Raw genomic sequence first — 24281 nt, 5'->3', positions numbered from 1 at the left:
TATATATATATATATATGTTTATATATTTATTTATTTTTATTTTTTGACAGATAACCTTAGTGTTTACAATGCATTTAACAGTTTCGCATGTTTAACATTTCTCTCTTGTCTGTTTTGTGGTCCTAAACTTTCCGGTTTATCATCTTTTTGATTGCTCAGATCTTTTATTATTTTGCAGAATCAATTCTCTAAGTTTATTCATAAACTTGTGTGGATTTCTGGAAGATGGGGCAGCTTTGCACCGCAGGAGACTGATGAGGAGGACATGAGCAGGACATGAGGAAACAACTCGACACATCTAATGGAATAGAGCAGTCTCACCTCTCTGACATACAGGTGAGCAATAAATCAGATTAATAAGATTATTATTGTTCATATAAAAACAGAGCCTCTGTTATGCACCTCAAGAAATTATTTAGAATTTGCTTAAACATGACACAGTTTATTGAATTTTAGTAATGCATTTCCCATACTGTAGTATTTCTTAAACTACAACAGTGATGATAAGACTATAATTGCATGTATTAAACCTTTTTTTTTTTTTTTTTATTCATCCAGCAATCATGGAAACCAAGGAAAATGGATCAGTGGACACCAAAAGGTAGGTGTATAAAGTAATATTGGGTTTGAGTTGAGTCCAAGTGTTTAACAATTGAGTTTGAGTGAGAAACATTTAGTAATGTCTTGACATCTTAATTTTATGTTGTTGCTGTACTTTTTACTCTTTCATGTTACGCATGAAGTGATTTCGACTGTACTCAGTCAAAACTAGCAGGCCCATTTCATCACAAGGCCAGAAATATCATTTTCATCACTGGCTCTGACTCAGAAAAGTAGAACTTACCTTCTCAATCCATTTATTTAGCCAAGCTGCTGTTGCTTCCATTGTAGAAATTAAAACAATGAGGAATTTTAAAGATTTTTAATTTCTTGTTCCCATTTAATGGACTATTTTTGGAAATAATTCATTTTCTGTTTGTATAAAACAATTCTTGAGAAAAAAAAAAACATCACATTTAAATAAATATGCTCCACACTGGCTGAAGAATGTGGATGGGTGCTTTTTATTTAACTTCTTTTGGACTGATGCATGCAACACCCGCTGAGTGCCATGAAACAGCTTGAAAGATCAAAGACAATTTTTAATATAACTCCGACTGGATTCGTCTGAAAGAAGAAAGTCATATACACCTAGGATGACTTGAGGGTGAGTAATTTATGGGTGAACTAACCCTTTAAGGCCTCTCAGTTATTTCACGAGAAAGACAGTCATGGCAACCACACTGAAAAACAGTGTCTTCTCGGCTAAAAGAAAAAACTCCCATATTCTTGTGTGCTGTTACATAGACAGTGTGATTTCTCTGGACACCTATTTTAGTGGTATTTTACAGTAGATTTAAAGAGTTGGTTCACCCTAAAGTGAAGATTACTCTCCCTCATGTCGATTCAAACTGCTTGATTTATATGGATTTATTTTATGATGTCTGTATGCACGTTTTGAAGTGTCAGAGTTCTAATGGAGGGAGAAGAAATCTCTCAGATTTCATTAAAAATATCTTCAATTGTTTTCCGGAGATAGTCTTATGGGTTTGGAACAACATGAGATTGAGTAAATAATTTTTGGGTGGAATTATGCTAATGCATCAGTGAAAACTTTTTCTGTCCCTAACAGTTCTGTGGAGAATGGGCAGCTTTCTGATCCAGCCCACTGGGCCGTAGCTGATGTGGTCAATTATTTTAAAGCTACAGGGTTTGAGGAGCAAGCCAACGCTTTCCAGGATCAGGTAGGAATTTGTTGTCATATTCCTAAATCTTATTTGCTGCACCTTTTTTTTTTTATATATTTCTACATACTAACCAGATTCAGAGTTTTTTATGCTCATCAAGGCTGCATTTGTTTGATCAAAAATACGGGGAAAAAAATTAATATTGTGAAATATTATTATGATGTTGTAAAATAACGTTTTTCTATTTTAATATACATTAAAATCTAATTTATTCCAATATGCTGATATATTTTCAGTGCTGGAAACTGTTGTGCTGCATAATATTTTTTTGGAACCTGTGATACTTTTTTTCAGGATTCTTTCATGAATAAAAAGTTAAAAAGAAGAGCATTTATTTAAAATAGAAATCTTTTCTAACAATATACACTACCATTCAAAAGTTTGGGGTCAGTAAATTTTTATTCTTTCTTTTTTTTAAAGAAATTAATACTTTTATTCAGCAAGGATGTGTTAAATTGATAAGAAGTGATAGCAAAGATTTATATTGTTAGAAAAGATTTCTATTTTGAATAAATGCTGTTCTTTTTAACTTTTTATTCATCAAAGAATCCTGAAAAAAAGTATCCAAAAGTTTCCAAAAAAATATTTGGCAGCTCAACTGCTGACAACATCGATAATTCTAATAATAAATCAGCATGTTAGAATGATTTCTGAAGGATCATGTGACACTTTATACTGGAGTAATGATGATGGAAATTCAGCTTTGCATCACAAAAATAAATTATATTTTAAAGGATATTAAAATAGAAACCATTATTTTATATTGTAATAACATTTAGCAAGATTACTGTTTTTTCTGTATTTTTGATCAAATAAATACAGCCTTGATGAGCATAAGAGACTTCTTTAAAAAACATTACAAGTCTTACTGATCCCAAACTTTTAACTTTTAGTGTATGTATAAACTTTAATACAATTATAAACATCCTTATTGTCACCTGTGACCAGATGAATGCATCCTTCATTTAAGTCACTTTGGAGAAAACGTCTAAATGAATAAATGTTCATAACAGAAAAAGCAATAGACAATTTACAAAACATTCTTGACTGAACGAAATAAGTCATTATTTTTCCAACCATTAGAAATGCAGTGACATTTTATCCTTGCATTTCTCCCAAACATTTCTCGAAAGGTCTGACCCCCAGTTCTCAACAAAAAGAATGTACAGTAATAACATGGTTTGTATTTACATTTTTGAGGCAATTAATTATTTGTTGAGCTAATCTTTATTATGTATGATATACTTTAGATCTGGAATATTAAAGGGGTCATATGATGCGATTTCAATTTTTCCTCACTGGATAGCTGGCTAATCAGAGCACACCTCGCTTTTCAGACCGATTAGTTTTGTAAAAATCGACGCGTTTCAGAAAGGCGGGGCATAGAGGAGAAACAATAATGTACAGTATGTGGAAAATTTTTTTTTTTACTTTAAACCGCATAAACACATTTCATTACACCAAATACACAAAATAATGTTCTTTTTAGCAGCATCATATGACCCCTTTAAACTATATAACTATAACTAAATGCCTTTTTCATGTTTATCTCTCATTTATCTGATCAGTGGAGCAGCGCTTCATCATTTTATAAGACAATCATGTTATCAATAGATAATATCATTTTATTATTTATCTCCTGTGTCTTTTTTGCTCAACTTTCCCCGACAGGAAATCGATGGCAAATCCCTTTTATTAATGACTCGAAATGACGTTCTGACCGGACTGTCAATAAAACTGGGTCCTGCACTGAAGATCTATGAGTATCACGTCAAGCCTCTCCAAACCCAGCACTTAAAAGGTAATGTCTCATAGCTGCTGCAGCCACATGGACGCATGGAAGACAATCACAGCAGGGGCGCAGGGTAACTGCACGCAGAACTAATACATTTTATGCATCTTAATAAATAAACATGGTGAATTTATTGCTTTTAAGGTCTCATTCTGCTGTACAGGTATATTTACTGTTTTTAGTTTACCTACGTTTAACATGTTCATTCAGATTTTACCTTCACTTTGTGTGCTTGTACATAAATCATTATTGCTTTTAAGTTTAATAACGGGATCTGTGATGAAAAATGGCTTGAACTAAAATTGAAACACTATTCTTGAAGATGTTTCTGTGTAACGCATGAAGTGCTTTTGAACGGAAATGAGAGGGAGGTTGCCGCCGCAGTTGTGATTTTTATCGGTTTGTTGATGTTTATTTTTCCTTTTTGTTTTTCTGGTTTTTAATAGATAAAAAGTGTGTTGAGATAAAGTAACAGCACAAATGATCAAATGTCTGAAAATGATGTATTTGCTGTGGTTTACAGCTATAAAGGCTCAACGCATTAGGGCTTTGTTTGCAGGAATCCTGTCAGAATGACAGAGCTTTGTGCTGCTATAAATTCAGTTTATTTATTTCATTCTGTAACTAACAATGTGATTCCCGATGAATTGGTGAATTGCTGTTTTTGAAAGCCAGCACAACACTGTAAATCTACAGCGGTTGGGGATACAGGGTGTTTTAAAAGATGAAACAAAAGTGAGTGTAGACTGCAATAAATGGTGCTTTTTCAGACTGCTAAAAAAATCCACATCCTGGTCCTCATTACAGTGCTGTGTGACTTCCTTCCTTTTGTGTGTATGTGGTATTTGATTAATATCTAAAAAATGGATCATTAAATGTAATAATCAATTTTCCACTTAAAACCAATCTCCTTAAACAATGAAATCCCAGATGTTACATGCATGTTTATCTGATTCAGTTTTCTTTTTTTTTTCTAAACTTGATTCCTTATTATAGTAAGGTGATGAAGCTAATTGTTCTTTAATGTTAATGATGATTTTAATTGTGTTGTGTTTACTCCAAAAACACTGCTGTAAACACCTTTCAACTCCAAACAAACTGAAATTTTATTAAAATCTACATTTTTAAAATCTATTATAAATGAATTCAAACAAAGAAGTTATAAAGATGAACACTTACACATTTTTGGACTATATTTATTAATATATTTATCCGAGATGAGAATGATGTTTTCATTTCAACAGTTTTCTATTTTTTATTTTACTTGTGTGATTACACAAAAAATACATGTTTCTAAGTTATAAATTAAGTTTGTTGAATGTTTAGACAGATAATCATGCCTAACTTGAGATTGCTTTTACAGGGTTTATTTATAAGATGTCTGGTTTGTGAATGTTGTATTTCTTTTTCTTTACATTTTGGCCCGTGGTTTTCTGCGTACAGTGCCTGTGATGTTTCCTGATGGATTATCAAGGGGAAGATAAACCTGAAATGAAAGCACAGCAACATATTGTGACGTGAATTTAAAATATAAATACAATCAAAGCAACATCATTACTTTATCATCTCTAAGTTGGGATAGCAAAACATCCTTCTCCTGTGTGTGTGGTTTGTAAAAGTTTGGCAATAAAGTCATTTTAAGAGTAGCAGTCTCACAAGTCCTGATTTTGTCAGAGCCTGAAAACTCTAGACTTTGTCCTTTGTCAATAGAGAAGTATATTCAGACCGATCTGAACTGATAACCTCTGTTTGACTGACACTTTTTTCCAAAGTTTTCCAATGGATTTCTGTCACTCACCTCATCCTTGTTTGAGAGTCCAATCTTTGTCATGTCAATGACAAAGTAATGCTGATTCGGCATAATTATCTCAATTTCTTCAACCTACGGGATCAAAGTGATGACGAGACTTATGTTTTTTTACATTTACTTTCAAGTATACTTATAAATGAGTAACATAAAGCAATAAACCAAACACTATAACTAAAATCTAATGACTGAATGTAAATGTCAAGTCACACAAAACTGAAATCGGTTTAAGTTACCTGCGGAATTCTGTCAAGCACCAGAACTTGTGTTTCATACAGAGTTTTCTGAACAGAAGGAGAGTATTCCCCACGATCGTAGGGTCCTGCAAACGTCTGAATGATGGTGTCCTTAACAGTTTTCCTACAAGGAAATTGTCATTACAGTAAGCTATAATACACAGTACAGCATGTAATAGAACATATAACATATCATGTGCTATAGAATGTCTAAATGTTTTGCATTTACCGTGCAGCATCAAATGCCACATTCACATGAGTGTTGTAGCGCCATCTTGCATAAACAGAAGTGCAGAAGAATCTGTCCTTTGCATCTGTCAGAGTGGTGAAACGGTCCCGTAGGAAGCCTTCAAATCCAGACTGAGTAGTCTTCAGTACCTTCATATCTTTTATACCGCTGTGAACCACTGGAGTCACTGATAAAAAATATATATATATTTGCTGAAATAAAGCAAGAATATACTTTCCCCTTAATACTTTCAGACTACCATCACTAGTTCAGAATCTCATTTTTACTCACTACTCAAATGTTGTTCTACCTCACAGAAGTGCCTGGCCTCTGGACAATGGATGAAAGCATGTGTGTGCTCGACTCCATTCTGTTAAACATATATTAATAATATTTTGGGTATTAAATGCGTGTTAATCAGCTATATGATGCTAGTCAATAAGTATTATAGTGTAGTTAATAAAATGTAATGTATTTAATAAAAATCAATTATATAATTTAAACATTTATCAAACAAAATGGCATCTGCAAATAATTCAATGCTAGAGCATGCTTTTCTGTTGTTGTTGTTTTTTATTTATTTTTTATTTTTATTTTAAAAAAAATATTATTTTATTTATTTATTTTTATTTTATTTTTATTCATTTATCTTTCAGTGACTGGTGTCAAGGTGATTTTTAGTGGATGTTTGAAGTCAGATCCATTTAGGCCTAAGTTGGCTAGTCCTAGCACCAGAGTTATCAGCTATCCCATGGGGTGCCTCAGGGTTCAGTTATTGGTCCCCTTCTCTTCTCGGCATAGACCACCTCACTCAACCCAATAATAAAAGTAAACAGCTATTCCCATCAGTGCTACACAGATGATATACAGATGTCATTCCAACCTGGCACTATCTGCACTATCTGGCACTATCTCAGATTGTATTTCTGCTTGCGATTCAGGCATTTTGGCCTGGGTGAAGGGATGCCACCTTCAGCTTATCTTTGCAAACACAGAACTCCTGGTCAGCCCAGCTAGACACTTCTTTTTAAAGGCACTTTTAAAATAATAATAATAATTATAATTAGTTATTTATTTATTTTATAAACTTTTCTGATCTTCTCTAGCTTTGGATCTCTTGCAGTACCGTGGGTATTGTTGGCTTTTGTATAATAAATTACTTGTGATGTTCCTCATTCCTAATTGTTTTACTAAATGACTAAATATTAATACAAATGTACATACTTTTTGGGAGTCACTGTATATATTCTGCTTTAGTGGTAACACAACACCTTTTCCAGCCTTTTCCAGGGAACTTCATCAATGTTGACCCTCACTCTTGTGACATGACTGAACGCTGTTAGGAAATGTTTGCAGATATCCAGGGCAAAGCCCTCAATGGTCTTAATCTGCAAGACAAGAAATATTCTGTGCTTTGAGGCATACCATCATGGCTTAATTTAACAAAACATTAACTGTTTAATTGCAAGATGACTTAACTTCATTTAATAATCATTTCATAGAATACATTAGACATTCTTGTTGATTATCTAAAGTAATGTTGGTTGGCAATCACTCTAAAAATGCATATGTAGCTGTTTCTACTTGAACTGTGGTAGTTATATTAAATATTTGACTTCTAGGCTAATTTATAACATGAAGTACCATATTATGTAACAAAAATTATGTTTACAATGTAATTTTTGTTTGCTTTCATTTATATTTGGGGAAGACAATTATGAATATACTGTAGGTAAAATAAGTAAGGTGCAGGGGCTAAACTAAATGAATAAAAGGACCTACTCCTTTTAGTTTGGCGAGAGCGTGGACAGTGTTTTTGATGGTGTCAGTGGGGATGATATCAGAGTTGTCTCCTGTCAAGTAGTCTTCAGGGTTAACTGAACGTCTGCAATCAGCTCAGTAATATGGTGATGAATCCCTTCACGGCGAATGTGAAAAACTTTAACCGTATTCTTCCCATAGCCTGTTCTCACAAACTCCACATTCTACATGAGACATGTTATTAAATAATATTGCAGTTCAAATGGATTTTTTAAAGAGGCTGGTATGCATCCACACACATACAGTATGAATGAAAAACAAATTTCTTTACCTGATTTGAGGTAGTGGCCATGACTGTAACTGGAGTTACTGACTGCAACTGTGGTTGGAGGAGGTTTTGGAGGGAGCAAAGGGTTTTGCTGAGGAGGTGGTGTCACATACCAGTTTTGATGTTTTGGGTCCAAATGATCAATGATCTACCCCACCTCCATAAACCTCTACAGAGATTTTGATTTGCTGAAAGCCCTCCAAAACAAGCCACCTCTCCTCTCTACTAATGTCTGCCACATAAAGGTTTTGAGGACTCTCAGTTTAGGTGTCTTGCGCATATTGTATTATTCATTCAAAGAGCAAACATTCACCGGGACAACGATATATTAAACTATTGCATTTCAAGCATTTGCTGTGAAATCATCACTGATTATTCTTAAGTAAACATAAGAATAACATTTATATTGTTAGTAATATTTTAAGACAAACACTTACTGGGATGAAACTTATACTTCATAATCAATACTTTTTTTTAAAGAAAAATCATGTTTAATTGGAGCAAATTTGATACATGAAGTTCCCTATCGATGCTTCACTCGTACTGCGTCTTGCTTAAGACGCAATGGGAAAACTCCATTTTCTCCGATGACTGAAGCCTTTTCAATAACGCGTCGCTCTACGAGACTCGAAGCCTTCGCCGTGAACAAGCCTCGCAGCGGATCTAGACCCCTTCCTGCTTCCTGTCTTCCGGTCCCCTGCTGCCATCCGGCGATTTCTCTATTAGAGCAAATTTTCTCTGCATTGTTACAAAAGCCGCGCTGTTATTGTCGCTCCTGCACGCCGCTGACAAACACTGCGAGTGTGTTTCATGCTTGGGCACCGCCCACGCTGAAACTGCACTCACTGAGACGGAATGTCCTCATTGCGAGGATATGAGTCTTGCCTCTCTACGCACACGGTTAGCTTTCTTTTCAGAAAGCGACTCTGTCCCTCACGCCCTCCTGCTTCCTTCCTCCCAGAAACCTGTGAGGAAAAAGCAGTGGGGCAGAGGAACTCGGCGCTCGGAGACAAGTGAGCCCACACCGGCTGAGCCCCCGCGTACCTCACTCTCTCCTCATAGAGAGGTTTCTCCCGTCCTCTTCGCTCACCCGGACCAGCGTCCCTCTGAGGCTGCGAGCGATCTGGTCCCATTTGGTGGGAGCAAGTGCGATGACATGGACGACAGCATGTCTCTGGCAGCTTCAGATGCGGAGGAACTGTCAGGCTTGTCCAACGACCCCGCCCCCCTGCCATCTGCACAGCCCAGCGCAGCCAGCACAGGCATGGATGCCAAACTGTTCCGCGTCCTGTCTAAAGCTGTGGAGGAGCTGGGTTTGGAGTGGTCTCCTCCTGAGGAACCCACCCGCAGCTGCCTGGATGAATGGTTCTTGCCGGGGTGCCGTCAGGCCCCTTGTCAACAGGCTTCACCATTCTTCCCTGAGGTCCATGACGAGATCACCAGATCTTGGTGCGCCCCCTACTCGGCCCGCTTACGTGCCTCTTCTTCGCCCGCCCTCACATCGGTTGTGTGAGGGTGAAATGAGGGCGGTAGTCGCACCAGAACGTGCACTGGCCATTCAGCAGCTCACGGCCTCATTCAAAATTGGAGCCTCTCGCCCTCTCAAGGCGTTTCAAAAGATGCTGGGCCTCATGGCCTCCGCGTCTCCAGTACTTCAGTTGGGCCTGCTTCGCATGTGGCCCCTTCAGTACTGGCTGAAACCGTGTGTTCCGCCCCACGCCTGGTGTCTCAGACGCCTTTGTGTCAAGGTGGGCCAGGCCTGCGTGGCAGCTCTGGCCCCTTGGAAAGACCCTCAGTGGATGGAACCTGCAGAAGGAAGGTGGTCTCGATAGACGCTTCCAACACAGGTTGAGGAGCGCTGTGCGACGGCAAACCGGCTTTCGGCCACTGGTCAAAAGAGGAGGGTCGGCTTCACATCAACTGCCTGGAAATACTGGCAGTATGTTTGGGCCTTCGCACCTTTCTGCCAGACCTGAGGGGACACCACGTCTTAGTCCGTTCGGACAGCATGACGGTGGTGTCCTATATAAATCGCCAAGGCAGTCTCTTCTCGAAGCGCCTCTTCATTCTGGTAGAGAGCCTCTTGGAATAGGCTCAGCTCAACTTGCATTCACTGAGAGCAACGCATGTGCCGAGCAGGCTAAACCAGGGAGAATCAGGAAACGGAAGCACAGGGTTCTGTTAGTGGCCCCGCTCTGGAGGAACCAACACTGGTTCGCAGAGCTGTCTCGGCTGCTCTCTGCAACCCCGGGGACGGGACCTCCTCTCTCAGGTGAACGGAACAATATGGGACCCCCAGCCAGAGCTGTGGGCTCTGCACCTTTGGCCTCTCGATGGGAGCCTGCGGACCTCTCCGAGAGCATGCTAAATACAATCTCTCAGGCTAGGGCACCATCTACAAGACGACTCTATGCCCTTAAATGGTCTGGCTTCTCCGCCTGGTGTACAGCAGACCCAATTTCCTGCGACATATCTCTGATATTGTCATTTCTACAAGAGATGTTGGATAAGGGCGTTCCCCTTCCACGCTCAAGGTCTATGTAGCAGCCTCTCATGCTCCTATAGCTGGCCAATCGGTGGGCAAGAACAACCTAGTTGCTCGGTTTTTGATGGGGGCTAGGAGGCCCACCCCGCCTCGCCCCATCACCGTCCCTACATGGGATCTGCCCACGGTGTTGAGGGCTCTGAAGAGCCCTCCCTTTGATTCGCTACAGTCCGTTGACCTTCGTTCCCTGACACTAAAAACCACTCTGCTACTGGCATTAGCATTGGTAAAGCGTATGGGAGATCTGCAGGTACTCTCTGTGAGCCCCACCTGCCTCGAATTTGGGCCCGGTGACTCCAAGGTCGTCCTGAAGCCAAGGCATGGTTACATACCTAAAGTGCTTTCTACTCCATTCAGAGCACAGGTAATAACTCTATTGGCGCTTCCTCCTTCGGAGCAAGACCAAGAGTTGAATTTACTTTGCCCTGCCAGGGTGTTGAGATTTTATATTGAGCGCTCCGCCCCGTTCAGGCAGACGGAACAGCTCTTTGTATGCTTCGGTGGACGCACCAAGGGGTCTCGGTCACGAAGCAGAGACTTTCCAAATGGATAATTGACGCTATTGCGCTAGCGTACTCTTCTTTCGGCCTACAATGCCCCATGGGAGTAAGAGTCTAGCGGTGTGTCTATTGCAGAGATTTGTGCGGGGGCCGCCTGGGGCTCGCCATCCACATTTACCAGGTTTTATAATCTGGACATCCCGGCCTTACAGGTCCGGGTCCTTTCTGCATAACGGGCTCACTCTTGTCATATGACAAACAAGTGTTTTCTGGCGTTAGCCTTCTTCCTGTACGCTTTTGGCCCTCACTGAGTTCCGAGGCTGTACAAAAATTATCTTGGGACGATTACTCAAGGCCGAGCTGACCTCTAGGAGTTTGGCCCTATTGCCTCCTTTTCCTGCAAAATACTTGGTCCCTCTGGGCCCCTTTCTGGTGCTTAAGGCAAGTTCAAGTATTGTCGTTCCTCTAGCATAGCATGGCGGGATTGTACTGGTTCCCCATAGCGTCTTAAGCAAGATGCAGTACGAGTGAAGTATCAATAGAGAACGTACTCCGTTACTAACGTAACATCGGTTGCTGGCCGTGCTATGTAGCTGCACGACTCAGTCGTCGCTTCAGTCGAAGTAACCTGAGGATCCTATGCCTGCTTATATAGCCAGATGGCCCCGCCCATTCTGGGGGGCTGTGGCGGGCTTCATTGCCATAGGCTCGTGCAGCTCCGCTATTACACAGTTACACTGCGTTATTGAAAAGGCTTCAGTCATCTGAGAAAAAGGAGTTTTCCCCATAGCGTCTTAAGCAAGACGCAGTACTCGTTCCAATATCTCAGGGAACCGAGGTTACGTTAGTAACCGAGTACTTTATTTTTTAAACATTTGTTTATCTCTAAATTATCATTTTATTGCACTGCATTATATGTTTTGCCCACCACAAAAACTATGTTGACCATAAAACTAAGCATTTAAATATTATCTTAGTCATATTATTGGGATATATAGAGTGACAACTAATATTTCTATGCATTTTATGGAAGCAGTATGCTGTACTGTTATAAAGATCTTGATTTACATTATCAGAATTTCTTCTTTGGCCATATGGCAACTGCACCAATAAATCAACTTTCCTCCTCGAGTGTGAGCTATATATTTAATGTTGCTGCAGATTACAGTACTTTCACTTTTCAGTCCAACAGCTCAGTCTATATGCTTTACAGTGATGTTCCACCAGAACTGAAGAGCCAAACAAAATATATAGATTTTATAGTAGTTTTTATATTATATCTAATATAGAATAAATATATTTATTTAACGTTTTTTTTTTAAGTTTCATTTTAAAAAATTACATTCTTAAGACTCTTATTTCATATGTTAGACTTTACAGAGTTTATTCATAAATAATGAATTTACGCTGGTAGTGGGGTAGATTGTAACATCATCACTCATATTACTTAATTTACCGACTTTTACAGGTTTTAGGGGAAAATTCTAGATTTTTAAACAACCAGATTTTCATTTCCCCAGTCCCTGCTATATTCAGGCCGCTTCTCTGTCACTAGATTACAGCTGCATGATGTCGGTCATAAGACAAACTTCCTCTTTTTGACATTAGAGCAGCTATTTTGACTTCTCAGCTTGGAATATGATATAAAGCGTCTCTCTCTGTTTTCATTTAAGCAGGAAATACAGATGTTTTATTCAGCGATCAGAGATGTTAATGTTGTTTCGACTCTCTGTGTATATATTGTTGTTTTTTATCAGTTTCTCAGAGGCAGTGATATCCTGTTTAAATGAGGATGGTCAGCCTGTTGACTGGTAGGATGAAATCTTTGCTTTCGGGTTTAGGATTAGTTTATGAAAACATGTTTGACAGTTGTTGTTGAAATCAATCTTATAGCTATTGTATGCACTGTAAACTGTTATGTGCATCATATTATTCAATGTTTTGTAGTATTGTAACTCTCACATATTCTTTTAAAAGGTTCATTATTTACAAACTTCCCATTTACAAGATGGAAGTTAAGGGAAGTGGAGTGGATTACATGTATCTGGATCCATCCGTCATGGATTTTCAGATGAGTAAACATACAGTCAACAGCAGTAAAGGAGCTTTAGGTAGAACACTGACACAGCTTTACTCCAGATATACAGTAAGATGCTCTTTGAATACTAATATATTACTAATATATATTACTGTAACAGTTCCCACAATGTTTAGGACCGTTACAAAAGTTAATTAAAAGACACTTCAAATCTTTCCAATTTTTTTTACAGATGTTATACTGTAGTGTGCATCAATAACACTGTACTGTCACTGAACATAGATGACTGATCTTTCATTTTTCAGTCCAACGGCTCAGTCTATATGCTTTACAATGACGCTCCACCAGAACTGAAGTACCCAAGCAAGTATGGACATACAAAAGGTACATTTATGTGTGACAATGTACAGTATATACAACGTATACACAGATTTACAGATTCCAACAACAATTTTAGATTTTGTTGTTCACTTAATACTGTCCTTTCACTTTTAGTATTCAAAGTTATGGCACAAAGGTGATGCCTAATAAGTCATGCTTGTGAAAAAAATGGCATAAATGGTTTAGGACAAGTTTCTCTCTCTCTCTCGCTCTCTCTCTCTCTCTCTTTAACTTGGCTGTGAAGCAAGTGGGCATTATTGCAGTAAATGAATTGGCTTATTCTTGCTCTTCGCATACCCTCAAAACCAATTGATACATTAAATAAACAAGATTTGAAACTTGTAAATATTGTATCCAACTGTATGAGGTAACTGGATTGTCATGTATATGATTTTTTGCAGGCGTGCTGATGTTTGACCACTCTCAGGGATTTTGGCTCACACACAGTGTTCCTCATTTCCCTCCATTTCCAGAGAGAAATTACAGTTACCCATCTACAGGAAAATACTACGGCCAGACTCTGCTCTGTATTACATACAACTATACACAGTTCCCTCAAATATGTGAGCACATGCAATTCTTATTATATAGGATATGTTTGATTTAAAGTGTGGTATAATTTATTGCTCACTGTCTAAAATAAGTATTCCTCTCTTTTAACAGCATGGCAGTTAGCATATCTTAATCCACGTATGTATAACTGCTCTGTCCCTATGGCATTTCGCCCAGACATTGCAGTCATGGCACAAATTTGTGATGATAAGACACCTGCCATTAAAAACAGAAGAAGTCTGCAGAAGCTGAAATCAGTTCGAGGACAAACTTTTTTCAGTTTTGCCAAATCACACAACTATGTGGATGGTGAGTGCTCTCAAGTTCAAAAACTCTTCTATATATTCAGGCTGATGGTCCTACAGCAGTTTATTGACATTGCATTATGCCAAAGTACTATTTACATTGGTTATGTAACCATGCAAGCGTGCAAGACTCAAGTTCAGTCCCTACATGTTTTTCACATACCACTGTATGACCATTATATAATATGAACTGTCTTTTTCAAGACACAACACTAGACAATATATTATTACAATGTTACATAGTATGTTATGTATTATTTCTTACTATTCCCATCATGATACAGTAGGCTAAAACCTAGGGATCTATAATGTGATTTTATCATTGTTCCGTCATAATTTAATCCCCATAATTCCCCCAAATGATTAATCGCATTTGATTTTCCTTCTGTGAAACACAAAACTAGAAATCATGAGATTATTTTTCTATGCAAAAGCAATAAATGAGGACTGCGAGTTTCTTTCCTCAAACAAGCACCAGTTGCTTTCGAAGAAAGAAAGAAAGAAAGTTTTTATCATTTTATGTTTGTTTTTTTCCAAAGCTGTATCTGCTTCAGGAGGCTTGGTAAACGGCAAACAAGTCGTGTCAGTCCTTATTCATTGTAATTGCAAAGGAGAATAGACAGTCTTCAAAATGTTGTGGTTTTTGTGTTCCGCAAAACTTAAAAGTGAGTAAGTGATGAGAGGATTTTTGGTTAAACAGTTTCAGGTAAACTATTCCTTTAACATGAAACAGAGTTATAGGTTAATAAGAGTATAACTCCTCTACAGATATTTACACCGGTTGGGTGGCTCAAGCATTGGGGGCAGATCTGCTGGTGGAGTCATGGCTGCACCAGGCACATCGGCTCCCCTCAAACTGCTCTCTTCCCCGGCATGTGATGAACATTGACAGCGTTTGTCTCCCAGGACCGCAGATGTTCGGTGTTCCGCAAAACTTAAAAGTGAGTAAGTGATGAGAGGATTTTTGGTTAAACAGTTTCAGGTAAACTATTCCTTTAACATGAAACAGAGTTATAGGTTAATAAGAGTATAACTCCTCTACAGATATTTACACCGGTTGGGTGGCTCAAGCATTGGGGGCAGATCTGCTGGTGGAGTCATGGCTGCACCAGGCACATCGGCTCCCCTCGAACTGCTCTCTTCCCCGGCACGTGATGAACATTGACAGCGTTTGTCTCCCAGGACCGCAGATGTTCAGAAGCTATGAGGATCATTCAAAGTGGTGTGTGTCTTATGCATTCAAAGACCAGTGGACATGTCTGGGGGACTTGAACAGAGACAGTGGCCAGGCTGGCAGAGGTGGTGGGCTGATATGTTCTCAAAGCTCAGTCATTTATAAAGCTTTCCGTCAGGCCATGGCTGGGTATAAACACTGCTGAAAAATACCTTCAGTACACTGAACAAGCTCCAGACTTTGGAGCATGCATTAACCACTGTTGAAAACCCTGGTTACACCAGTTTTAGCCTAAGCCCAGATGCAAATATACAAATTGATAAACATAACAGAAACAAAACACACACACACACACAATGGTAAATTCAGGCTGATGATTGTGGTGGGCATCCAAACTATCAACAAAAGAATAACAGTTTCATTTTTTAAACCGAGTTTTAACATTGTTTTATTTTGTTTTGAACCTTTGAGACATGTCATTCCAAACCCGTATATGTTAATATGTTCTGCAAAACACAAAAGAAAATACTTTGAATAATGTTGGCAACCAAACAGTTTTTTTTTATCATTGACTTCCATTGTAGGCAACACTGTAAAGAAATATTTATCACTGGAGTGTTTAACACCACATTTATTTTCAGTTTTTCTACTGCACGTAAATTCACGTTTAATTCAGTGTGTTGTTTGCCATTTCTTTGTAGTTACTTGTGAAATTAGTGAAATAAAAAAAAAGATGAATGAATTAAATACCTTAAAAATGTTATTATTATTACAAAATTCGTTCTTTGATCAGTCGCCTGCCTCTCCGTTAGAGGACGCTAAACATGACACGTGGCAGCAGGAACTTCCAGTTCGACCGGAAGTAGTGTATCACACACACACACACACACACACACACACACGTGAAGCACACAGAAGCGGCAGAAAATGGATTCTAACGAGGCAACAACTTCAGAAAGTGTTTCTAAGAAAAGGGGAAAAACGAAGAAAGTAAAGCGAAAGGTAAAACCCGACGAAGCTCCGGTGCAAGAGATGGATCAGGCGGAGGGTGAAGAAACAGAAAAGAAATCCGTGTCGGGACCTTGTTTTCCTCCCACATTCAGCGTGTCTGAGATCAAAAACAAGCAGCGCAGACATGCGATGTTCCTGAAACTCAAGGAGGAGAAAAGAAAGGTGACCTCTCACTAACACATATACACACACGTATTGCAGCGCTCACGAACGCATAATTTGGCTGTGTTTCAAAACCTAGCGAGCTGCCAGGATAGACAGCAATATGGGCATCACAAGACGTGTCAATGATGACCAAATGCGCATTTGGTGTCAAAAAACTGAATTATATCACTTAAAAACAATTATTTTAAACACCTGTTTTAGGAATGTACTGTAGCTCGCTAAAATTTGATACACAGCCTTTAATAATTAAAGGTGCAACTCTGCAACATACATTTTCCAAATTGTTAAAGCTGTCGATTATGTCTTTCAGCAAAAGTTGGAACTGAAAAAGAAAAAGAAAAAAGAGAGAAAAGCTCTTGGAGATCAGGTATGTTTGGTTTCACACCATCTGTAATCAGACTGGCTCTCATAAATCTTGATACTCAGTAAACTATATTAAGGGGATAGTTCACCCAAAATGAAATTGTCCTCATTTACTCAACCTTCCAAACCTGAGTTTCTTTCTTCTGCCGAAGAATATGACTAACCAGACAGTGTATGGCCCCTGTTAACTTTCATAGTACTTTGTTCCATACTATGGAAGTCAATAAGGAGACCAGCAACTGTTTGGTGACCAGCATACTTCAAAATATCATCTTTTGTGTTCAGCAGAAGAAAGAAACTCATACAGGGTGATGATGACGGTAAGTAAATGATGACAGAATTTTCAGTTTTGGGTGAACTATCACTTTATGAGACCAAGTAAATCTATATCACAGTTTCTCTGCGAAAACAATTTCTTTTTGAAGTAAAATCTTGTATTATAATAATATTATGGTCTATATGGTCTTAAACATTTTTTTTATAGTAAAGGAATTCCAAAAAATGATGGTCTTTTCTTTTTTAAACCACGTCATGGTAAAAATGTTTCATTGTACAATAAATTATTAAATTGAGTTTTTCTATTACATCTGCTTGACTTTTTTTTTTTAATGCATGCAGTGAGGCTTTTCTATTTTTAAAAGAATGTTTTCTTTGCCTCTGAGGCCTCTCCATGGTCTATATATGATAACATGGCATCTATATTCAATGGTGCCTCCAGAGAATATTTAATGGTGTGGCCAGAGGGGCAGTAAATATCCTAAGATGGAACGCAAAATCATACTCACTGAGAAAAAAAAAAAGGTGGTAAACTGCTTTTGTTGTTTGTACTTAGATGTAACCCAGAAAAATGACTTCAGTTGATGTAGTTTGTCAGGGTGATGTAGTCAAATTAAATGACTTTATTGACTTGCACACCACTAGTAAATTTAAGTGTCACCACATAAAGCACACTATTTAGGTATTATGAAAAAAAAAACTTTTGTAGCATGCACTGTAAAAAAGCATTCACTGTTTCTGGAGATTGCAATGCATGTGTAAGTACATTTATTCTGCCACTGTGCATTAAATGTCTTGTGAAGTACATACTTGTCGCTTCAGATTCTCAATTCCATTTGGTGAAAAGCTAATATATTTTAGTATTAAATTACGATAATTAAGAATTTAGTTGTGGTACGTATGAAACCATTCAGTAGTGAATGGGAAGCAATAATTTTAAATTTAGTTAAAAATAAAGCTGATTATACAGTATATGGAAAATACACTTTGAAAGTCATCCGATTTCCTGTTTTGAGTTATGGGGATTTAAAGACTTCGGTTTGACCTGGGGTGACTAGCTCTGAAATGAGAAGGAAACTAAAACATGATTAACTCTGCTGTATGTGTGCTTACTTCAGTTTTGTCATTTTATTTTTCAAAGTGATTCTCTTGTGATCATGCAGTACGATTAAATTGCATGCAGAAGTGGAGGTGGAGTTTGAAAAGGAAAGTCTAAGTGAATAAATACTGTATGGTTACTTTCAAAGATACATTCATATAAAAACACCTGCACTGCATTTTAATTTTGAAACGTGCATTGCTCAGTTTATTCAGCGACGTATAAGCCTTTTGGAAAATCTATTTGTGGCAGTCAGTTTTGATAATGTGACGAGCCGCCACAAATAACTCAATGTATGGGAAACACTGGACACTGCTATAAGTCAAATGGCCATAATCTAAGTGATAACAAAAATAAGAGTTCACACATATTACACAGCCTGCTGCTCATAACTGCTTAAGTGGCCGTTCACATGTCGCGTCGTTTGGGGCGCTCAAGTTCGTGATTTCAAATGTAGACGCGTGCTCATGGAAGCGACGCGGTACAACGCGCTCATTTTTTCCAGAAGCGCAAGCTACAGAGCGCTTTGGAAAGAAGAGCGGCGCGCCTAGCGTTTTCCACGCTTTTTAGGCGCGACATGCTAAGAGTGAACTGACCACGAGCGATGACATCGTGGAGGATATTGTCGGACCCACAGACACATTTCATGAGGAAAAAAATATAAGTAAATAAATAAATAAATTGTAATTGTATTATTTACAAATTACAATTGTAGCTCTACAGCAAAAAAAAAAATTACAAACTAAAATTACACACATTAAATAAAACATTTTCAAAGATTAAATATGATCAAAATAAACAATAATTGAATAAAAAATCAACAGCAGTGGCTATTTTCACTAAGTGTAAATAGCGATAGAAGCTATTTACACTAAGTGCAAATAGCAATGGATTCTATTTACACTAAGTGAAAATAGCAGCATTTTCTTAGCGATATGCTATTTACACCTAGTGCAAATAGCTATAGATTCCATTTACACTATAATTAAAATAGCAGGATTTTCTGCTATTTATACTACTTATTGCAAATAGTGGCAATTATCTGTACCTCAATATTGTAGTAAATTATAAAACAGTATGCAAAAATAACGTTTTGTTTAAATTATAATTTTAATTCAAATAACTATGGCACACACTATACCATCTAAGCCACTGGAGCTGTTGCTAGTAGTCTTTTGTAGTGTTGACTATTACAATCACACGTAAGTGGGCAGAGTTAGTGTAAATAACTTCTGCCAACAAGGCGGGCTATTTGTACTTAGTGTAAATAGACACTCCGAAAATCAACACTGATGTACATCATCTGCTCGAGCATTCCAAATTTCACACTACTAGGCACACTAGTGCTACTACTGCTTTTTCTGGGGCAAAGTCGTCAATGAGCTCATCATATGATAATTAAAACATTAATTAACGTTAATAAACGTTATTAACGTCAACAGCCAAAAAAGTTTCACAGGATTATGGACATACCTGAAAGTGATGCACGGGCTTCATCTTGGGCTTTTTTACTTTTTCTTTTCTCGGCGCCGGAATGCTGATGTTTTATTTTTTCCGGGCATAGATGTCCATTATGATCATTTGCAGTCAGCCGCAAACATGAGGTGAGGGCGGCGCGGGCACGGTAATGAAGCATCACGTGTAGCCTACTGACTACTGCCTTCACCGTAAAATATATATTTATATATAATTATAATTATGTATATATGTTCATGTTTACATTTGTATTTATCTATATGCATATGTTAATATAGAACGAAAGTTTTTTTTTTTTTTGAGCAACTGGGATGGTGCCCTACGCAAACTGCGTACTCTGCGTATAGGGAGCGGCGGTACTGAGCAATGTTAACATGCACGTTTTGCACGTGTTTCTACTTTCACATGCAAATGACTTGTTGCACTTATGAATATGATAAGCATGGTCGGCATCAATTCTAGTAGGATAAAACGTAATTATGCTTTCGAAACGGTCTGTTTTGCCCTGTAATCATTAGGACCGGTGCATTCTTGCTATGCATGGTCTTTTTGACTTATCACATTCAGTTCACACCATGGACTCGTTCACAACTCGGGTTAAAAATACGATCTCTTTTGCACAAAACAACAGCATTACTTTAATCAAAACAATACTCCTATTTCTACCAGTGTATCATTTTAATTGCCCACCTCAGTTGCATCAAATTTGCAGTTATTTTGTTGCAAATGAAAGAGTTTGTTGCAAGTCATTATCAGAAAATTGTCGGTCTCTTTTAATTTGGTTATTTTGTTTTCTTTATTGGTGTGTCCATATATTTTCTCTTTTTCAGGCTCCACCAAAAGAAGTTCCCAAGACAATAGAAAACCAGAGAATATACGATGAAACTACAGTCAACCCAGAGGATGAGGAGGTGATTTGTGAACCCTATGCTGACTGCTTCAGTAGACCTCATGTACAATTTTGAACCTAACCTGGAACTAATTTGTTTGAAATCCAGGTGGCTTTTGATGAAGGAACCGATGAGTTCTCTGCTTACTTCAGTCGGCTGACAAATCCTAAAGTTCTCATCACCACATCAGACAGGCCCAGAGGAGTGGGTTCAGTTTACTGTTCTGTTTTCTACTTCACCCGTGTTATGCATGATGAGCATTTTAAAATGGATATATACTTCAAGTGTTTTGTTTTTATGGGTTCATGTCTGCTTGTTTTCAGAGGACCGTGAGGTTTTGTGAGCAGCTGGCTACAGTGATCCCACACGCTCATGTGTACTACAGAAGAGGTCTGGCTTTGAAGAGAGTCATTCCACAGTGTGTATCTAGAGGTTTCACTTATGTGATGGTCATCAATGAGGACAGAAAAGTGCCAAGTATCCTTTGCTCAGACGTCAGTATATAACCATGTTTTTAGATCTGTGAGATTTTGTTGAATCGTCGTCTTAATTAGGTCATGAGAAGCAGTCACTGAATGCTACATGAAGGATTTTTCCTCACTTAAAGTATCACAGATGGTTTGGTTCTCTGTCACCTTCCTGATGGGCCAACTGCACATTTCAAAGTTAGTAATGTTCGTCTTCGCAAGGAAATGAAGGTTAGTGAAATATTATTTGTGTGTGTTTTTTTTTAATGAAATTAGTCATGCAGTGAATTTTGATGGTCCATGTTGTGCGATACAACTTAATCACATAATCATTTTGACTAATTATATCAATGGAGTTCGGCAAGGATGACATATTTCTGTAGTTCAAACCCTGCTTCTCTTGACAAAAAACCAATTGGAGTTTTGGATAATAGCAGAAAATAAGCTTTGTTGTTTATCATGAAAATGAAACCTAAATGCAGTCGAAGGTTAGGAAATAAAGAACCATGGCCACTTGACTTCAACATCACTGCTGCTAAGCTTCAGACTTAGAATAGTTTTTAAAAACGCAAGTATAAATACATTAGGGCTGTAAAGCAGACTAGTGAGTAGATTAGTTTTTTTCTGCTAAACATGATGATATTTAAATTCCCTAACAGCCTCTAATACTTTAGTAGGGCTGGGACAATAAATCGACGCATCACGATTTGTGGATCGATTCTGAGATTTGCGGAATGCATCACGATTCTCTCCGGAATCGATTCTGAGCTTAGTTTTTACCAGCAGATGGTGCACTAGGCTAGTTTTTAACCGCACACTCAAATGCTCCCAAAGAAGAACCCTTGTGTGTTTGTCATGTAAGTGGTTAAATGTACTTTCACCTTGGCTTTTATGACACAAGAAAATAATGTAAACAGCCCACTGTGAACACCCTTGTAATTCACTTCAACTTTTTCGAACTGAATGATTATTTTATGTTTCAAGTGGTGTGTAAGGAATTGGAAGCAAACAGAGTATGGCTGTTTCTAAAGCACGCAGTGCCATCTGCTGTTAAAAACTAAGCTCAGAATAGTGATGTGAAGAGAGAATCGTGATGCATTCGGAAAATCTGCAGAATAATTACTCGATTCGCGATGCATTGATTTATTGTCCCAGCCCTACTATTTAGCCACTTATTAGCAACTGCCTTTTTCAAGATGTGCTTTAAAAAAAAATCACAAGAGGCCATTGCTGATGCATTTCATGTCGTAGAATAAAAAGTGACAATATTGTGAAAATATCACAGAACTTGTTTCAGGCATTTTACCAAAACCCATTAAAAAATAAAAACTTGGGACGATGAAACTCAAAAATGCTTAATGCCAACTCCTGTTTTTACTCACTAGAGAAGAGGTAAGGACCCAACGGAACACGTCCCAGAAGTCATCCTTAACAACTTCTCTACTAGACTTGGTCACTCCATCGGCCGGTTGTTTGCTGCTCTGTTTCCTCATGATCCACAGTTTGTGGGCCGTCAGGTTGCCACATTTCACAATCAGAGAGACTTCATTTTTTTCAGGTTTCACAGGTAAATATTCTCTCATTTGAAAGGGCTGTGTAATTGTGAAAGCTTACGTATATGTAAGATTTGTTAGTGTAGTGAATGTCTCAAGGAGAGGTAAATTTATGGTACCTGTTGTGATCAAATATGTTTTCATCTACAGATCACTGTAGATTCTAAAAACTGATGTATGAATGTATTGTAGTAAAAACAGAGACATAGTCAGAATATCAAGTAGAGTCCAAAAGTCTGACACTGCTATTAGGGTCCTTATATTTTGCATTGTTACATTTTAACAGGTTAAAAATTATATACAGATTAGGAACTTCTATTTCTACATGACTGAATAAACGTATGTATATCATACAGGTACATCTTCAAGAATGAAAAGAAAGTGGGGATACAGGAGCTAGGACCTCGCTTCACTCTTAAACTTCGCTCTTTACAGAAAGGAACCTTTGACTCAAAGTTTGGGGAATATGAGTGGGTTCACAAGGTGCGTTCTAAATCTAAATCTCATTCGTGAGGAGCATTGGTTGTTTGAATGTGCTGTTATTTGTCAGTAATTTATGTGTCAGTCATACTTCATTAACTGCTCCTTTAAATGTTTTAGCGCCATGAGATGGACTCCAGCAGAAGAAAATTCCATCTTTAAGGGACAGACTTCAAACACAGGACAGCCATGTTGACGTTTCATTAATTATCTAAAAATCTCTTATGGAAAGAAAGTGTTGTAGAAACACAAGCTTTGTCTTTACTGTATTATATTTTCTGCTAAGCATTTGTTCATAAGAATATTATAACCAGACTGGACACAAAGAGGCTTGGTGTGTCAAGGCATGACAAATAAATCAAGTTAAATACATAAGTTTTTTTTTCTCTAAATATTTGAGTAAAGACATGGGTGGAAGAGGCAGGTTTGTGGTGAGTGTTTATGTGAAATTTCAGGTTAAAAAAAGACTGATGTCTTGTTCTTTAAGATTTTAATCTGGAACATGTTTATTTTTTATGTTTTTCAACTCTTCTTACAAAATGTCCTTACCACAATGTTACAGTAACGTTCATTATATAAATTTTTCTTTTTTTAATTTCTATAAAAATGTAATACATTTCAATAGCTTTTCAAATTTTGTGCAGTTTTGTAAATACTGATATTAAAAAATAATATACAAAATAGGGGATTTCATGGTTTTCTCTATGCCATATAAAATTTAGACAGTAACCTTAGATGTCAATTGTTTCCATACACACTAAAGATAACATATTTAGCTTTTTATGACAGATGTTGCAATTTCAATGTGTAAATCGTTTCAACTTAAGTGTTAAAATATTTTTTTTTTTGCAAATGAAAATATGAAAAAATAAAGCAGAGCTGCGGTAATGACATCTTGTGTCAGTAAGGACACAATGTTAAAGTGCCATGAAATCAAAAACAGGCTACTGTAGAGAACAACAGTAAAAGAAACAGAAAACATATAGACTGAATATTTGTAATTTAATATACAGTACACCTTGAACTTGTCTCTACCGCAACACAAGGTCTTTACCGCAACACCTA

At 37.7% G+C, this 24281-nt stretch overlaps 3 protein-coding genes and 1 pseudogene across 4 annotated transcripts in view; 3 read left to right on the top strand and 1 right to left on the bottom strand.

The window, feature by feature from the left end:
* LOC107745348 (sterile alpha motif domain-containing protein 13-like) overlaps positions 1-4444 on the top strand; it is a 5204-nt gene extending 760 nt beyond the window's left edge. The window contains exons 2-5 of one of the 2 annotated variants that reach the window (XM_016559218.1): positions 180-337; positions 563-602; positions 1674-1785; positions 3460-4444. In XM_016559218.1, coding sequence (XP_016414704.1) covers positions 565-602; positions 1674-1785; positions 3460-3603 — 294 coding nt within the window. In that variant the 5' untranslated portion in view covers positions 180-337; positions 563-564 and the 3' untranslated portion in view covers positions 3604-4444. Of the gene's footprint in view, positions 1-179; positions 338-559; positions 603-1673; positions 1786-3459 lie in introns of both variants that reach the window. The other variant, XM_016559216.1, reaches the window with a different exon arrangement.
* Positions 4445-4931: 487 nt separating this feature from the next.
* LOC107745347 (uricase-like) lies at positions 4932-8046 on the bottom strand (annotated as a pseudogene).
* A 4621-nt stretch (positions 8047-12667) lies between these two features.
* dnase2b (deoxyribonuclease II beta) lies at positions 12668-15911 on the top strand. The gene is made up of 6 exons (XM_016559215.1): positions 12668-12797; positions 12964-13132; positions 13330-13408; positions 13807-13968; positions 14069-14266; positions 15307-15911. The coding sequence occupies exons 1-6, from the start codon at positions 12694-12696 to the stop codon at positions 15639-15641; spliced, it is 1047 nt and encodes a 348-aa protein (XP_016414701.1). The 5' UTR covers positions 12668-12693; the 3' UTR covers positions 15642-15911.
* Positions 15912-16253: 342 nt separating this feature from the next.
* On the top strand, positions 16254-23588 carry LOC107745333 (ribosome production factor 1). The gene is made up of 9 exons (XM_016559200.1): positions 16254-16609; positions 16923-16979; positions 20657-20737; positions 20825-20920; positions 21040-21193; positions 21332-21414; positions 22569-22750; positions 23093-23219; positions 23337-23588. Exons 1-9 carry the CDS (start codon positions 16364-16366, stop codon positions 23376-23378), a joined length of 1068 nt encoding a protein of 355 aa, XP_016414686.1. The 5' UTR covers positions 16254-16363; the 3' UTR covers positions 23379-23588.
* The last annotated feature ends 693 nt before the right edge of the window (positions 23589-24281 follow it).

The sequence above is a fragment of the Sinocyclocheilus rhinocerous genome, unplaced genomic scaffold, assembly GCF_001515625.1.
Source record: "Sinocyclocheilus rhinocerous isolate Xijiao unplaced genomic scaffold, SAMN03320098_v1.1 scaffold1730, whole genome shotgun sequence".
NCBI lineage: Eukaryota > Metazoa > Chordata > Actinopteri > Cypriniformes > Cyprinidae > Sinocyclocheilus > Sinocyclocheilus rhinocerous.
The sequence above is the reverse complement of the archived record's forward strand: the minus strand, read 5'-3'. Positions and strand labels throughout refer to the sequence as shown.

Bases quoted from the DNA above. Each gene is read 5' to 3' on its own strand.
- LOC107745333 (XM_016559200.1), top strand. From the start codon at position 16,364: ATGGATTCTAACGAGGCAACAACTTCAGAAAGTGTTTCTAAGAAAAGG. The intron at 20,738-20,824 runs GTGATTTGTGAA...TTTGAAATCCAG, and splicing joins TCAACCCAGAGGATGAGGAG to GTGGCTTTTGATGAAGGAAC. The intron at 22,751-23,092 runs GTAAATATTCTC...TATATCATACAG, and splicing joins ATTTTTTTCAGGTTTCACAG to GTACATCTTCAAGAATGAAA.
- dnase2b (XM_016559215.1), top strand. From the start codon at position 12,694: ATGTTAATGTTGTTTCGACTCTCTGTGTATATATTGTTGTTTTTTATC. The intron at 13,133-13,329 runs GTAAGATGCTCT...TTCATTTTTCAG, and splicing joins AGCTTTACTCCAGATATACA to TCCAACGGCTCAGTCTATAT. The intron at 13,969-14,068 runs GTGAGCACATGC...CTCTTTTAACAG, and splicing joins TACACAGTTCCCTCAAATAT to CATGGCAGTTAGCATATCTT.